General features: G+C 53.8%; 1 protein-coding gene across 1 annotated transcript; it reads right to left on the minus strand.

Moving 5' to 3' along the window:
* Nucleotides 1–254: 254 nt before the first annotated feature.
* LOC132249888 (protein TsetseEP-like) lies at nt 255–6,645 on the minus strand. The gene is made up of 5 exons (XM_059725547.1): nt 6,630–6,645; nt 5,376–5,896; nt 3,547–3,618; nt 1,899–2,013; nt 255–506 (listed from the first exon to the last, which is right to left on the minus strand). Exons 1-5 carry the CDS (start codon nt 6,643–6,645, stop codon nt 322–324), a joined length of 909 nt encoding a protein of 302 aa, XP_059581530.1. The 3' UTR covers nt 255–321.
* Nucleotides 6,646–12,318: the final 5,673 nt, after the last annotated feature.

Raw genomic sequence — 12,318 nt, forward strand, 5'->3', positions numbered from 1 at the left:
ACCAGGAGGGAGGAGCACCAGGAGGCATGGGGGTGGGAAAGGGCTGTGGGCTGGGGGTGAGGGGCACCGGCAGGGCTGGGGGGGCAGGGGGAAGGGGCACACCTCTTCCCCCACCCGGGTGTCTGCTTTTGTGCAATCGCACAACCCTAGCCCCGTCCCCCCTTGAAAGAAGCCTCCCTCCCATTTCCCCCTGTCCCTCCCACACCATCCCGCACGCACAGAAATGCTCCCCTTTCCCCCCTGACCCCGTCCCTCCCATGCCTGCACCCCAACCCCCCAGCCCCAGTGTCCCCCAGCCTGGCAATGGGATTCACGGATTCCTTAGAAACCTAGGCGTCTGCGTCTGCTCCGGCCACCTCGAAAGAGCCTGGGTAGGCGCCTCCTCTTCTTGTGCTCATCGGGCCATGGGCCGAAAATTAAACAGGGCTTTCTTCGCAGGATGAGGTCTGTACTGCACTGGCTGTTCATCCCGTAAAACACATTAGCTCCCTGTGGGAAGACTAGCTCTGCAGAAAGAAAAGAAAAGAAAAAAGAAAAGAAAAGCCGCGTCGAGTGATTTACTCTGGATAGCAGCACGACAAGCAAGCGCAGGACACGGGGCAGCATTCAGAGGTGCGCTGTGGCTGGGCACGTGCCTCTCTGAAGTCACCATAAGGGGCTTTAACGTGGTTTTTACTAGGTATAACATCTCCTTTCCCACCAGCAAAAGTATGAGAAATGTTGTACCACCCAAAGTTATGCTTCTGCAAGTGTGATAACACCAAACGTACGTGCGCACTACAGGAAACCGTTTCCTGGCTCTGAGATCACTGACTACAGACAGTAGCACGATGTATGCACACAGGGCTGTACGTTTAGGGGAAAGGCAATCATTTGCCTTGCTTCTTTAATGCATCATTTCCACGTGTGGTTTTGTGCAGCTTGCATGTGCTGGGGCTTTATTCAACAAATGGGGCAAGACCAATTCTCTTCCATTCAGCCGAGACAACCCCTTTACCTCCTCATGCACCAAGAGCAGGGCGTGAGCCTTGCCTTTTGGCAGCACAGGAGATTGCTGCTCCCTGAGCTCCCACATACCTGTCTGCCAGCAATGGGACACAGCTGTTTTCCAAAGAGGTGTGTGTGTGGGGAGGGGGAGCGCTGGGGCCTTGGGTTGCTGGGTCCCAGAGGTGAGCAGAAGGAAGCCTGCTCAGCCTGGCTTTCTCCCCTCCCGTTGCATCCTCCCTGCTTTCACTGCCTCTGAAAGAGGGCTGGGAAATCCAGGGCAGGGCCTGAGGCGGCTGCTGATTTGATGCTGATGAGAGTTTGACCTGGCAATGGTCAGGGAGTGATGGTAGACTCTCCTCCTGCCACGCAAGATACCCAGCAGGCTTAGGGCTTGCCGAACACTGCAAGTGCAATGCATACAATGGAGGAGCCCCCTGGGAAGGCGAAGCTATTCTGCGGGTAATGCTCTGCATTTATACAGTGCTTTCCCCCGTAGGGTCTGTGACCCTCAGGATGGCTTTGGGACACCTTCCTGGTGCAGAGGGCGCAGAGGTTGTCAAGCAGGATGGATTTCAGGGCGTGGATCTGGACTGTGTCTTCCCTGTGGCTTTTTGGGCAGCAGCCAGTGTACAGGTGATGCTCCCACTGCTTCTTTTGCAGTTGGGCCTGACTGCAGACCGCTGGACACATGTCAGCGCTGGATCTCTACTTGTCAGTCTTCCCCAACTGCACCCATGGCATGCCACAGGGGAGCAGCGGTGTGCTGACTCCTACCAGGTACTCAAGCGGGAGGGCGACTGCCCCTGGCTTTGAGATGAAACAATGCACTGTTTCTAAAACGGATTCACATGCATGTTCTTCTGCAACCATGAGGAGGAGCTTTTAAGCAGCAAAAAGTTTTGCTCTCTTACCTTTGTGCTCGGAGATGACCTGCACAAGTTCAAAGTTATCCACTTCTATGAGGTCCACATCATATTTGGTGAATATTTTTTCAATCACGTCTGTTGTCCTGTCCTGGCAGGTTACCTGGAAAAAGCATTTTGCAATGACTGATTTTGCTTCTCGACATCTGTTTTCAGGTTATCTATCTGGCGTGTTGGCTTGGTGTCCCATCGGGCAGGTACAGACAGTGCGCGACTGGGAATTACGGCGATGGGAATAGCCTCGTGCACAGCACACCCTAGCAAAGGGTGACGGTGCCTGTGTGTATGTGACTCTACCAAGCTGCCTGGCTAGACTGTGTTTGTGCCTGGTGTCAAAAAGACCACTCTGAATGCTCTTTGCTTTTGCCTCTGTCTCTCTGAAACCTTTCCTTCCAGCGTGACCACCCGCACGGAGCAGAGTCCCAGGAGCCACGAGGCTGGTCCTATGCCATCAAGGCTTTGCTTGCCTAACTCTACCTTGTGCCAGTGAGATGGCCCAAGCAGCAGCTGCGTCACCATGAACCTGGCCCAGGGTTTACCTCTCAACACTTTCCCTTTCCCTGGAAAGTCCCAGCCAACCTTCTCAGAAACAACCTGGAGAAACATGGGCAAAACCGAATGACTCCAGAGCACATTGCTTGTGGCTGTCGAGCCAGGTGTCTAAGGCGCTTGTGCATGGACCCAGGTGGGAATGGCAGGAGGCTTTGAGTGGACTCCTCCAGGGATGTGTCCTGGCTCCGCTGCTGTTCAGATGATTTGGCTGCAGGAATAAAGAGCTTCCTGAGCCAATGTGCAGAGAGCCCCAGACTGGGAAGGACAGCAGCCGCACTGGGAGCACTGTCTGCTGGCTGCAGTTGGGGCTGGGGGCTTGGACTCGGGTGTGCTGAGGCTCTTGCTAGCACGAAAACAACCAGCAAGTTCCTGGGTTTTGCTTCTCTGCTCGGGCTCACACCAAGCCCCACGTTTGGCATTGGGCCTCGCCTCCTTGCTTTACCTGTAGCAGGTGACGGTTATCCTTGGTGTTTTGGGCACTGGGAATAGTAGTTGTTGGGAGGCTGGCTTGTGCAGTGTTAAGGACAGGTCAGACGTAACTTGGGCGGGAAGGTTTAGTCAGGAATGATCCTGCCTTCAGCAGGGGTTACATTAGATGGCCTCCTGAGGTCCCTTCCAGCTCCACTGTCCTCTAAGGGAAAAGGAAGGCTAATACACGATGCTGTTTAGAGGTGTCTGCCCTTTGGGAGCCTTGTGTTACTACATACTCTCTATTGCTATACAGCATCTTCCGGGGACTTGCCTCCAAGCTGCTCTTCAGTGTATCTGTCTGCCTACCTGTGCACGCACGCCCATTCGTACAAGTGCAGTGCACGTTTTCTCCTTACCTTACTCAGTGGTTGAGGACAAGTGGTGGATATTATCCGGCTGAAAGGCCAGGGAAGAGTTTGGGAGGTGGACTGCACTCTGACTACTAAAATGCCAGTGTCGATTCACCTAAGAATCAAGGGCATGATGTGGCCCCTCATATTGAAAAGCTTTGTCTTGGTGTGAATCAGAGCAGCAGAGATTTTACATAGAAATTATCATCCGGAGTGAAAACACATCCAGTAATAAATCTACACAGTTCTTCCACATCACTTACCAGGATGCTTTTATATACACAGCCTTTGCTGTTCGGCATCAGGCTCCGAATTACACGGGCGTCTCCAATGTGCTGCGGAGGAAAAAGTCAGAAACGTGATGGAAGCGGTAGGGATGAAAGAGTAGAACCAGAAGCAAGTATCTTGGGGTCTACGCCTGGTCCTTGGACGTTGTTAGTGGTGGTGTCCTACCGACAGGAGTAGCTCGGTTTGGTATTTGCAATGAAGTATTCATATGTAGTATTCCATCTACAACTAACACCCTTGAAACATGGACGGTAGCGAGTGTTGCCGTGTGAAATGGGTGTTTAGTTGGTCTAATAAAAGACAGCACTTGTACCCAGAGAACCTTGTCTGCTGAATGAAACGGTGGCATCCCGACTACACAAGGTGCTTTGCTCAGGAAGGAGCTCCTGCAGAGCAGACGTGCCTCCTGACCTTTCTCTGCCGTTCCCTATCGGGCAAGGCTCCTCGCCCAAGGAAACGGGCTCTCTTGGGATATGAAAAGGAAACTAATATTCAAAAACACTGGACACTCGGCTTCCATCTCCTGCACCCCTTTGTGTTTGCAGATTCCTCTGACCTGTGCCCAGCTAGGGAGGGGGGCATGGGACATGGGGAGGAGGGCAGAGGGGTCCGGGCTGCAGGCACGACAGTGCTGGGAGTGGGGGATATGCCTCGCTGCCTCTTGTCCAGCCAGGACAGGCGGGGGCATGGGCATGATGCAGGTGCAGCTTGCTCCGGGCGGAAGGGGGCAAGCAATAGCAGAGCATAAACCCCACTCCCAGCACTGCCATGCCCACATCCTGTGCCCCCTACCCTGGCTGGGTAAGTGGCAGCACGGCATTGCCCGCCGGTTGCCCAGCCGGGGTTGGGGAGCAAAGGATGCAGGTGTGTGGGCTGCAGTACTGTGGGGGTGGGCCATGCAGGGGAACTGTGGGCCCTGCGGGGAAGGCTGTGGTGCTGGGGGCAGCAGAGCATGGGTTGTGGGGGGGGCTGTGCCCTGTTTGGGGGCAGAGGACCCACCCCTCCTGAGCAGCCCCCTCACACAGTTCCCACTCACCCACTCAGGACCAGCTGAGGAGAAATCCCCAGCTCAAATACGTGCCGCTCCTATCTGAGCTGCTGCAAGCACACGGGCCTGCACGTGCGGACGTGCCCTAAGGGTGCAGAGAGAAGTGGAGCTCCCAGCTGTAACTCAGAACAAGTTTGCAAAGCGATCTGAGTTACACCCTTACCCCAGACCAAACCGACGGTCACTGCGGGTCCGGAGGGGCGGGGATCTCGCTGCCCGCCGGGAGCCTGCAAGCAGGTTCCCACAGCCAGGGCCAGGCTCTGTGCAGTCCTGGCTGTTTGCGAATGGGAGGGGGAAGGCAGTGGAGGGAGCTGGTACTTGGGGCTCCGCACCTGGTGCTGAAGGGTGGAGTGGGGGAAGTGGAGCCCCCACCCCACCTTGGGGGCTGCACTACACTGGCCCCAGCCTGTAGAGGGGGGCTGAAACCCCCAGACTCAACTGCTGCTCCCTTGCCCCCTCCCGCTCTGAAAGCACCGGCAGGTGGGGAGCCCCAGAAGACACGCGTTCCAGAAGACACTACGTTTTGAACATCTTTATCTGACACCACATGCAATGAGGGGTCAGATTTGCCCCCGGTGGGCCATTGAAGCTGCTTGCAGCCGTGCACTTGTGTTTGCTCACAGCTAGGACCAGCTTGTGGGGGACAGGAGCAGCCAATGGACGTGGAAATTCAACTTTCACTTAGACTGCAAATATTGCCAGTTCCTCCTACCCTTTCCACACCGAATACTTTGAGCAAAAGGTTCTAGATCATACCTTTTCTTGAGGAAGGCCCCCAGGCTGGTCCTCGCGCAGGTCGTCAGGCTTGTCTTTGGGCACCTCCCCAGGCTGGTCCTGAGGCAGGTCCCCAGGCTCGTCTTTGGGGTGGTCCCCAGGCTGGTCCTCAGCATGGTCCTCGGACAGGTCCCCAAGCTGGTACTCGGACGGATCCTCAGCCTCGTCCTTGGGCTGGACCACAGGCTGATCCCCAGGCTGGTCCCTGGGTAGCTCCCCAGGCTTGCCTTCAGGCTGTTCCCCGGGCTGGACCCTTGGCTGGTCCCCGGGCTGGTCCTCATGCTGGTTGCCAGGCTGGTCCTTGGGCAGGTCCCCAGGCTGGTCTTCAGGGTGGTCCCCGGGCTGCTCCTCATGCTGAAGCTCAGGCTGCTCCATGGGCTGGTCCCCGGGCTGGTCCTCATGCTGGTTGCCAGGCTGGTCCTTGGGCAGGTCCCCAGGCTGCTCCTGATGTTCGAGCTCAGGCTGGTCCCCGGGCTGGTCCTTGGGCTGGTCCCCGCTCTGGCCTAAATACAACAATTTATTTGGAGCTAAATGAGCTCAGTGAAAATGGCTGTATCAGCCTTAGTTACGTGTGGCTCTTTTATGAAAAGAAGCCACATCAATGACATTGTACAAGAATTGTTCAGAAAAAGAGCCTCTCCGTCCTCCCTTTCTGATTCTTTCCCCGCCCCAACTCGAATCTCTCCTCTCTCTCTGTCTTAACTCAGTAACATCAGCTCCAGATCCTGTTCGACAAGATGTTAACCTCTTCATTTCTGCTGGCATTTCCCCTATAGTCTAACTCCATCAACACGTCTCTGTTTTCAAATCCTTCTTTAAAACCCACTTCTCTAAAACTCTTCTTACCTTCTTACCCGCACTGATTGCCGGCTCCCAAACTCTTGGGCTAGGCTTGCCTTGTCTGGTATTTCTTACAATATTCTTTAGGCACTGACAAGTGATGCTTTAGCCCGTGATCAGCCGCTGACAGCACTCTACGCCCAAGCACTGAGAGACGGGCATGGCTGCAGAGCACTTTCAAAAATGCCTGATTGTCAGACCAATGAGCCCTCATTACAGGAAGGTGCAGACTAAGGCGCTCCAAAGCAGAGCGCCTTCATTAACTGCTGTTAGGACATGCCAGGAGCAGGGCTGGGCTGAAGCAGCCTGGCCTTGTTCCTGGTGCTGTCCTTAGGATGCGGGCAGAGAAGCAGGGGCGACACAGGGAAGGCACGGGGGTGCACCCCCGGAGAGCACCGGGCACCCCTGTCATGCTGCGCTCCCTGTGTAGCCGGTGGGCAGGGTAGCAGGCGGGAGCACCAGTGCCCCTCCTGCGAGCGCTGGCCGGGGAGCGGGGCTGCCAGCTCCGATGGCCGCGCTGCTTCTGGAAGTGGTCACCAAGTTCCCGAAGCAGCGCGGCTGCTTTTATGGTGAGTGGGATCGGGGCCCCGCAGGCAGCAGGATTGGCCACCGGGGGACCACCCCCCAACCACTGGGATCGGCCTCTGGGGTGCCCCCGGTTGCTGACTGGTATCGGGGTGGGGGGGCACGTGCCCCCCCTTGACTCAAGAGCCACCAGACACCCATGTGGGGAAGGGAGGGGAGGGAGTTGTGTCTGGGGTTGCCCAGCCTGTGCTGGAGGGTTGGGCCGGTAGACTGGAGCCCCTCCTGCCCCAGACGTGGGGGGCCTCCAATCCACACACACACACACACACACACGCACACACACTCCAGCACAGCATGGGCAAACCCCAGAATGGACTTGTGTGTGTCTTGTCTCTTGCCCCAGCCTTGCAGTCTAATCGACATGGGTGGGCCCTGCCGAGAGTCCTCGTGGGGGTCTCTAGAGCTCAGGCTGCACATAGAAAGCTCCGCCTGCATGTTTCTCACTAAAGAAATGCCTTCGACCAATGGCTCCTCACTGAGCCTTTAAATGTGCTTGTGGAGAAAGCAGGATGTACTTTGGAAAGAACAGCTCGTTCAGCTCTGTATAACCATGAGCAAACGGGATGGACACAACACAAGTGATCGCTCTAAGACAGCTCCTATCATACGCTCAGATTAGACACTGCCCTGCCCTCTCCGCACTCCCTGCTACACAGACAAGTGCACTGTAATTCGGAGCCCTTCTTTCAGGACGTGGATCATTTCGTTCTCATGCAAGGGAGTGTCTGCCACTCAAAGTTTCAGACCCTTTTTCCAACATTACTGCAAGAAATAAATGCGGGAACAAACCCCCTGGAAACTTCTGCTGACTTTGAACAACAGTTGGATCAAAACATCGACCTGAATATTGTCTTGACCCACTGGACCCAACCCCGGGACAGAGCCTCATTGGACACATATTGGCAACCTTGCAGATACGAATGATTTTGGAGGCTGAAGAAAAAAGGAGTTGTGTTTTATGCAATGCGTCTTGTGTCCACATTTAAATGCCTGAGCTGACCTGGCGCTGTGCCCAAGTCTAAAATAACCCCTTCTTTCTGGAACACCCAGCAGGTCAGGTTTCTGGGGTGAAATACTGCTTTTCTTTTGTTTCCCTTCTTTCATATCTCATTTCCCTGCACTGCTGTGCCAAAGCTCGACACCAGGCCTAGGTCACACATTGCACCAGGTCTGAGAAGCAGAACCACAAAGCTCTTTGCCACAGGAAAGTTTCTACCTGGGTGAAGGACCACGTGTCAGTTGGACACTGGACATACCCTCAAGTCTGCAGGGCCTGGCCCTCTCATGTCAGCGATATCAGAATTCGCCCTGGTAATATAACTGTTGGTAACATTTCCCCCCCAAATGCAATTCTTTGCTCAGGTTTGGGAGGTTAGGCAGCGATAGCTTGGGGAAAAATATAACTTACTCTCATTTTCTAGCTCTTCGCTGAGAAACTTGGCCAGGAGGTGTTCTGCCTCTTCCAGCACTTGAGAGCCAGGCATGTCTCCTTGCAGGTACTGGAGCAGTCTCTTCAAGCTGGGGTAACCTGGTGCCTCCCTGAAATCTTCCGGCGTTGCAAGGAGCCAGGTGCTGAGGAGCAGGGCTAGCGGGCTGAAAACAAATACATTGACCAAATCCGGCCATGGTCAGTCTTTGAAACAGTGATATTTGTCACTCAGCCTGTCTCGAGAAGATGGACATATTCCTTCTGCCATGAGCCAGCAAGGACTTCTGATCTGGGCGCCTTAGAAAGGACAGCTGCAATCTTTGACTGAACCTGGTTCTACGACTACCGCAGCCATCTCTCTGCACTGCCCTTCCCTGCACCTTTTCTGATTGGAGGAGATCCTTTCTGAGAGGGGTGAACAAGAAAGGCTGTCCACTGCTAGAAGCAGAAAAGCTGCTTTAATCGAGGGATGAATCTACCCTGGACACACAAGGGTTATTATCAGCAGATTCACCTGCGTTCACGTGGAAGGGGTAATGCAGGCACACACACACGTGTGCTCCATCCCGGCGGTGCCCAACATCTGTGTCCCGCAGGCGGGTGGGCATGGCCAGGTCCCTATCCAGCCGGATCCCAACAACAGGCCGGATCCCGCTGCACGGGGGTGCACAGCCCACTTCCCAGAGCATGCCCTACTCGCACTTCCCAACCCCACCGCCACCCAGTTCAGAAAGGACTTTGCGATGGTGGGACTGCTAGGTCAGCTATCTTATCATGAATAATCCTAAGTACTCATCGTCATTTCGTGATGTGCTATGCAAACCTGTGCCATTCTCTGTGACACCCCTGCCACAATGTCTTAGGACTGGACAATGCTGAAATGATGACAACTCCAAAACCCATTCATGAAACTTGGTAGAAAGGTTGTTCCTGGGAGGGAAAACTGTGGTGTGAGGGCTTGCAGGTGAGACGCTGCTCTTCTATTCACTAGTTACTGGCTCTTTCCTGGGCATGGCACATGACAGAAACAGGACGTGGGACTTGTTTTTCCCCAGAACAAATGAAAGAATTGAAGCTACATGAACCCGTGCTTAAATCGAGTCATTGAGGAGCAAGACCGGGGGAGTTAAGGCGACTTAGCCAAACGCTTACTGCCGGAAGCCGTGCTAGTGCTCTTCTGGAGCATCTCACAACGATGCCCTGCCGAGAGCTAAAGGGGATCAGGGGGATTGACAAGGGGGAAACCAATATATACACACACACACACACACATATAGACACTTAATTACAAAGGCTAGGGAAATACATACGTACATATATATATATATATATATATATATATATATATATATCACACACACACACACGTATCATATATGTAGATGCTTAAGCTGACCACACGCTCTGAATCCTGACAGGTTTTCCTGTACAGCAGAAAGCCACACTTACTTCCCGAGGACTCTTCTGGCGTCTCCTGATCCAATCCAGGCGTCCTTGTTTCCATGCCTAAATATCAAAATGGATATTTTAGATGGTTATTGAAAAAACAGTCTATGTCACAATGGTAAGGCAGTTTATGTCAAAACCTTGCCCAGACAGTAAAAAATCAAGACTTCCCTATTCAAACTATCTTAGAGAAACAAGCTGAAGAATGTCATTCTCTTTACTCCACTTCATAATGTCATCCATCTACCATTTTATATCCCGTTCACGATGCTGGGGAGAGTGGCAATTGGTGCGACTGAATTCAAGGCTAAGCAGTCTCGCCCAGCCTGCGCACTTCAGTCTGCGACGCGACGGGCCATGTGCTCGAGCGCTGCCCATACTAGTACCAAGGCTTTGGCCTTGGAGGGAACATTTCATCTGAGACTGTCCAAGGACTTGGCAAACAGCAGCTGTGTCTCACCAATCTCGCAAGGCAGGTCAAATATTATCTTTGTCCCTATTTCACAGATGGAGGAACTGAGAATAGAAGAGCACCTGGTTCATCTCGTCTGGCTCAACCAGGCTTTTCCCTGGAAACCAAAGCTGGGGTGCTGTCCCTCCACGACAGCAGAGCTGGAGGAGTATTGTGGCGCAGGGGGAGGAAGGGCGCTGCTTTGTGCCTTTAGGCCTGTGAAATCCCTGCTCTGATCCAGCAGAGCCCGACTCATGGAGCAAAGAGTTATGCAGAGGGATAGCAATAGCCCGGGTTGTTAGACATACATGCAAATCAGTTAGGTTCTTAAGTATGCCTTCTTCAATGCTATTTGAGATCGTTTCCTGCAATATCCCACCAATAAAGGCCTTTACAGCTTCCTCCACAGCTCTTGGCTCTTACCTGCGCAGGAGGACTTCCAGGACCTCGCCTGGAGAAGAAAAGGCCCTGTAGTCACAGAAAAACCTGGTGACATTGTGGAAATCCTGCAGCAGGCTTTCAACACGGTCTTCAACGGCCTGGGAAACAAAAGATCAACATCGTGGCATTACGAGTCGGCAGCAGCCCTCCTCCGAACCAGCGCGAACCCCACGTCCACCCAGCGCTGGAGCGGGGAGGTCTCGTATCAGCAGTACCTGTCGGTGGAGGAGATAGAAAACCAAGTCTTGGCCAGATGGGATCAAACACGGTTTGTGAAGGAAGAGTGTTAATCCCACGAGTCCAGGCATACCCCGGGGGAGTCTCCACCTATTTTGTCTCCCTGTGTCCCTCTTCAAGTTTTACATCGAGAGACAATATTTCTTCTCACTTTTACACTTGCCTTTGCGCTAGCTGGAACCTGATCCAAGCCCGCTCAAGTGAATGGGAACAAGCCATGGTGATTACTGCAGAGGCAAAGACATGTTCACAGTGGGAAATGGTCCCTGGGAGTGAGGCAGGTCCTTGTTTGGAAAGACAGCTGGGGTGGAAAGCCCCAGACAGATAGAAGATGCAAATATGCATCTTGACAGCGACAAGTGGATGTTTCCCCCGTTGCGTTTTTAACTAGTCCAGTTAGAAACAGGAATATTATCGGAGACTATGGGCATTAAAAGGCAGAGACTTCAAGACGACGTCTGAGTTTCTTCATTCCTGTATTTCCACGTGCACCGAACGGGGCGCTGTCCCTGCGGTGTCACGGCCGCCTGCTGAGAAGCCCCTGCTCAGTCCCTTGCTCTACCCGGAGTCGGGATGACCTCCCACCAGCGCTAACAGACTTTTATGGAGAAAAACACCTGTTTCCCTGGAAATAGGTAGATCGGTCACACGAGTCAATGCAAATCTACAGCCCTTAGGATAATGCCCGTTCACAGTCCCCAACAAATAATGGTCTGTGTGTATCTCGGGCCCCTCAACGCATGTAGGGAAAGGTGTGATTAGCACTGTGTGTGTGCAAACACCTGTACGGGAGTCACAAGATACACTCAGAGATTTCCAATAGGAATCTAGGGAGTCCAAACCATTCTCAGCTCTCGTGGGCTGTGTCCTTTGAAAGAGGAGAAGGGGTTTCCAGGTTGCCCTCGCTGCGTGTGGTAGATGCGTTCCTGAAAAGCTGCACATCACTCCCATTTGCAGAAGGGGAACCCACTTTCCAAGGTAGCACACCGGGATCCATGCCAAGACCTCGACTGCATCGGCACCAGGTACGTGTGCTGGGGCCGGGGCGGTGCCGGGCTCTTCCCGGCAGGGGCTGGGCTGGGCTGGGCTGGGCTGCGCTCGGGGCAGGTGGTGCTGGTGCTGGGAAGGGGGCTAGAGGGGGCCCTGCAGCCACCCCAAAATTGGTCATGGCCCCCCCAACCCCATCCCAGCACCACTGCCGCCCAGCCCGGGTGCAGCAAAGCCTACCTGGGAAGAGCTCGGCCCCCAGACAAAAAACGAGTAAAAGATAAACATGCCGTGAGTCTAATGCGGACAGGTTTGAACCTCAAAACCCTGAGGACCGCTGCTCTGGATCTTGCAAAATTTTCAACTTTTAAAAAACCTGAATTTGTGTTGGATGATCAAAGTTCGATCGGTATTTTTCTAAAACAGTTTGGAAAAGTCTGCGACATGAGCAAAACCTGTGCTAACACCTGAAACAGGCTCATCACCGTCCAAGCCTGCTGCTTCCATGT

This window comes from Alligator mississippiensis, chromosome 4 (assembly GCF_030867095.1).
Source record: "Alligator mississippiensis isolate rAllMis1 chromosome 4, rAllMis1, whole genome shotgun sequence".
NCBI classification, from domain to species: Eukaryota; Metazoa; Chordata; order Crocodylia; family Alligatoridae; genus Alligator; species Alligator mississippiensis.